The sequence below is a fragment of the Abrus precatorius genome, unplaced genomic scaffold, assembly GCF_003935025.1.
Source record: "Abrus precatorius isolate BTA unplaced genomic scaffold, Abrus_2018 Scaffold11, whole genome shotgun sequence".
Classification (NCBI taxonomy): domain Eukaryota; kingdom Viridiplantae; phylum Streptophyta; class Magnoliopsida; order Fabales; family Fabaceae; genus Abrus; species Abrus precatorius.
The window spans coordinates 22,086,960-22,091,670 of NW_020874303.1; the positions used below are offsets into that span (position 1 = coordinate 22,086,960).

General features: G+C 42.1%; 1 protein-coding gene across 1 annotated transcript; it reads right to left on the reverse strand.

Annotated features, from left to right (window-relative positions):
• Window positions 1-1,142: 1,142 nt before the first annotated feature.
• On the reverse strand, window positions 1,143-4,711 carry LOC113854775 (receptor-like kinase TMK4). The gene is made up of 2 exons (XM_027485990.1): window positions 2,378-4,711; window positions 1,143-1,661 (listed from the first exon to the last, which is right to left on the reverse strand). Exons 1-2 carry the CDS (start codon window positions 4,629-4,631, stop codon window positions 1,153-1,155), a joined length of 2,763 nt encoding a protein of 920 aa, XP_027341791.1. The 5' UTR covers window positions 4,632-4,711; the 3' UTR covers window positions 1,143-1,152.

A 4,711-nucleotide genomic window follows, 5' to 3' on the forward strand; every position in this document is an offset into this window, starting at 1 on the left:
ACTTTCTCTGTCATGCAATTTTTTTTGGACAATTCTCTTTGATATAATTGAATCTCAATTATCATTGCCAATTATTTTCAACTGCTCAATCTGCCCAATATTTTTCACAACAGCTAAAAAACGCATCTAGAATGTGGCGTGCAACTTAACATGGATACGGCATACGTAACAACAATAAAGAAGGCAGAAATTGGTACCCACCACATGTGCTTTGTTACCAAAGTTATCCATCTGCTGAGTTTTTATAAAGGTCCAGCTTTGACACACCATACGTGCGGTCACGTATTATATAGGCTCATCATGTGAGATAAAGCTCACCCCATCACCAACCCAATTTTAAAGATTCTATCCACACTTTTAGAAAAGAACAAAAACTTTATATGCCAAATTATGAACAAAAAATTTAACTAAATTATATAATTTTGTATATGAATGTAATTATGTATTTAAATTCTCATTTTGTAGGCTTCATTTCTGTCTCCTTACGAAGCGGAGGTACGCAGCCCGAGCTAGACTTACCAATAATGTTCTGAACTTGATTTTTATTATAACTATTTAGGAAAGACTTTATGTAACCACCTCATCCAACTCAGAATTGCTTAAAACAATTTCATAGATTCCATTAGAAAAACTGTGTTTTAAGTTTCCCAACTGCTCACTATAACCGAGCAGGTGGTCTCAATGTTCATTTGACTGACAAACGCTGCTCCATCTGGTTAATTACTTTTGATTTGCAAGGTATCAAGTGCTCATGATTCATATACACATTAGACCTTACCAAAAACAGGAACAAGAGAAAGAAACGATTATAAACAAGCAATACATATACCTCTGATTCCCAAAAAAAAAAGAATATAATACATTTCTCATTTCTATAGTTCTTCCCTTCCTTCAAAAACTAATCATCCTGGACCATCTGCTTAAATGAATCAATAAAAAAAAGGTCAAACTTACATATCTTTTAGCTCAGTTAAGGAGATTTAAGAACACCCAAAAAAATGACATTTTAAAAAAATTATAAAAAAAAATTTGCAAATAATTTGGTGATGCTACAGGACCAAGCAGCCTAATAATATTTGATTTTCTTGGGTATTATTTTCCTCAACCAAATCTTCTAAGATACCTTCATAATTGTCTCATTTATCATTTTGATCATCGGCAATCCATTGAATCAAAGGAGTTTGCAAATCCAGCAGGTTTAGAGGGAATGCTAGATTGGGTCTGTGAGAAAGATACGTCATTAAATGTCGAGGAAGTGCTGGCTTGCCACCTTCGGAGAGCTTGAGGAAGGCTCATCTGAAGGTCAATGCCAAAGTTGTCTTCTTCTTCATGGCTGGTAGGTTTCCATTGTTCCACAAGAGGAACCAAAACATTCACTGCATGACCCATGTCTGGCCTTTGGTATGGTTCACGAGCCGTGCAATGGCCTGCCAGCTCAGCCACTTTATATATGCCCTCCATGGTTTCCTCGTCAGGGTTGAGAGTTTGATCAATTGCCTTTGGGATGTTTTCCTTGTTAATTAGTACCCTTCGGAACCATGTAACCAAGTGAGACCTTTCATCTGGCACAGTATCATCCAACGCCTTCCTACCAGTGATAAGTTCCATCAAAACTACCCCAAATGCATAAACATCCACTTTGGTTGTCACTCTTCCGGTAGCTGGCAAGAAACAAGACTACATTAAATACAATCAAATGAATAGACTAGCATAAATCAAACACAACTAACCGCATTCAATGCAACAATAGTCAAGCATATACTATAACTGTTCAAAATTAAACTAGAGGCCAAGCACTTTGAAAAGTTTTACGTTGGAAAAATTTTAATGCTAGATGGACCAAAACACCCCCACTCAAAGTTGGCTAACTTCAACAAAAGATGTGTAGATGCACCAAGCCACCCAGGGATGGGATGGGAGGATAAATTCCACAATGGTGATTAGGAGCAAGTAGCAACAGAGAACTACCACCTAAGCGCATGACAATCTACAGCAATACAACGTTTAATGCAACCACAGTATTCATCACATAATAAGGGATAACTGGGAGTCAGACTCTTGTAAAAGTCTATAAATGGCTATTCTGAGTCCTGCAAATATCAACCAAGAATTATACAATAACCCAATGCAGCAGAATAATGCTTGTGAAAGAGGCCAAAAATGAAAATGCAAAGTAGCCACGTATCGGATTGGATATCAATATTTTTCCTTGCGACCTTGGGTGTGTGGTTCCCTTTTGAACTACTTAAATTTTCTCATCAACACCAAAGCACGATATTGAAGTAGTAACCTACAGCTATAACCACCAAAAAAGAGCTTAAAAATTACAAACTTCAAAAATTACGGCACAAACTTAAAATCGAAGGCTTTATAATACCTGCATACTCAGGTGCAAGATATCCAAATGTTCCAGCCAACCGTGTCTCAACAGAATACTTCCCATCTGGTGCATTTTTAACCAATCCAAAATCTGCAACCTTTGCTCTCATGTCATCACCAAGTAGTATGTTTGACGGTTTTAAGTCTCTGTGAATGAAGCTTTGTTGGGCTAAGCTGTGCAAGTATTCCACCCCCCGTGCTACATCCAAAGCTATTGCTACCCTTTGTTTCCAAGTCAAAGGAGCGTAACCATGTTCACGCCATTCAAACAGATGCTGTGTCAATGTGCCCTGAGGCATATACTCATACACCAAAAGCCTTTCATTTCCATTGATGCAATATCCTAAAAGAGCAACCAAATGTCTATGCCTAACTTTACTAAGAACTGCAATCTCTGCTTGGAACTCATTCATTCCTTTGTTTCCCATTGCAACAGATTCCATCCTCTTGACAGCAATTTTAGTTCCATCATGCAACTCCCCTTTATAAACAACCCCAAAGCCTCCCCTGCCTAAAATGTTATCCTCACTGAAATTATTCGTCACTTGTCGAAGAACTTGGATCGAAATGGTAGCATTTCCACCCTCAAAAGCATGAAAGTCACTACGATCACCACTGCTCTGGCTTTGCAACTCGCTCGGAACACCACCATATCCATTAGAAACACTTATAACATCGCGTTTAAAGCTTCCTTTTTCATCTTCAGGACCATTAACCCTCCCAAATTTCTTGTGCCTGTTTTTGGCATAACACTTGAAAGACACAAACAACACCACTGCAACAAAAAACATAACAATAACAACTATACCAACAATCCAACCAGGCGTTAACGTAGATGCGCCCGTGTTCGATCCGGCCGGACTTCCACCAGGAGCAGACCCTGCAGATGGAGTAGTTCCACCTGCTCCACCTCCAGAACCAGGAGTTTTCCCAAGCAAAGCGTTACCAGCAGTCACTAACTTCACCTTTGGTGGGAATTTCGGAACCTCTCCGTAAAGGTTGTTATCAGACACATCAAGAGTCTCAAGCTGAGTCAAAGTGATCAAGCTCTCAGGTATAGTACCAGTCAAATTATTCCCATTGAGATACAAGTTCCTCAAATCAGATAAATTTGCAAATGCAGGCGAGATGGTACCCTGCAAACCCTGCTTCGCGAAATTCACAGTAATAATCTTCCCCGCAGCACACACAACAAAACTCCAACCCTGACACGGATCATTCCCTTTCCACGAACTCGCCAATCGAATGGGATACCCAAACGCCTCAGCAATCCGAAGCAAAACCATCACCCTGGGATCACAAGGTCCCGGAGTATCCCTACAAAAGCTATTGATCCCATCAAGAGTAACCTGTACCCCTTTTCCAAACACCGGCACAGGCCCCTGAAGCTCGTTATTATCCAAAGAAACATTCTTCAAACTAGAAAGACTCATGAGAGAATCAGGAACCACACCAGTTAACTGGTTATCCCTGAGCTGCAAATCAAACAAGCCCTTACATTGTGACAAATCGGGAATAGGACCAGTGAACTGGTTCTTATGGAGCCAAAGCTGAGTCAACTGCGTCATATTGGAGACAACCTGAATGGTACCCGACAAGCCAGTCTCCTGGTTGTTGAGCCATAAATTGGCGATTGAAGAAGCAGCGAAAGAGTTAGGTAAAGCACCGGTGAGGTTATTGTAGGAGAGGCGAAGGCTCACGAGGGAGGGGAATTGGTCAAAGAAGTCAGGTAACGGACCGGTGAGGCTCACGGTGGCGAAGTCGAGATTGTTGAGGTTTGAGGAGGAGGTGATATCGGTGGGGAAGGTCCAGGGTGCGAGGTTAGGGTTGGAACCGAGGCTGAGGGTTTGTAGAGAGGTGAGGCCGGCGAAGGCATTGGCGGCAACGGAGGTGAAGTTGTTGTGGCCGAGGAAGACGGTTTGGAGGGCGGAGAGGTTGGCGAGGGAGGGGATGGCGCCGGAGAGAGAGTTTTCTTGGAGAGAGAGAGTGGCGAGTTGGGAGAGGGAATTGAGATCGGAGGGGAGTGTTCCGGTGAGGGACTGTGTGGCGAGGTTTATGCTAGTGACGCGGTTCGATGGATCGCATTTGATTCCCTTCCATTGGCAGAATGGAGTTCCCGATGACCATCCTGAGGGCGGGGGCGTTAGCGATTTAAGAAGCTTAGACATGACGGCGCCATCATCGGCGGCGACAGCGATAATCGTGACGGTGAAGAAAAAGAAGAAAGAAAGTAGGGTTTTCCGGTGAGGCATTGGGAAACGGAGAAGAGAGAAAGGGTTCAATGTTATAAAGAAGAAACAGAGTGAGAGCAGTGGCTAATAGCAAGGCACTG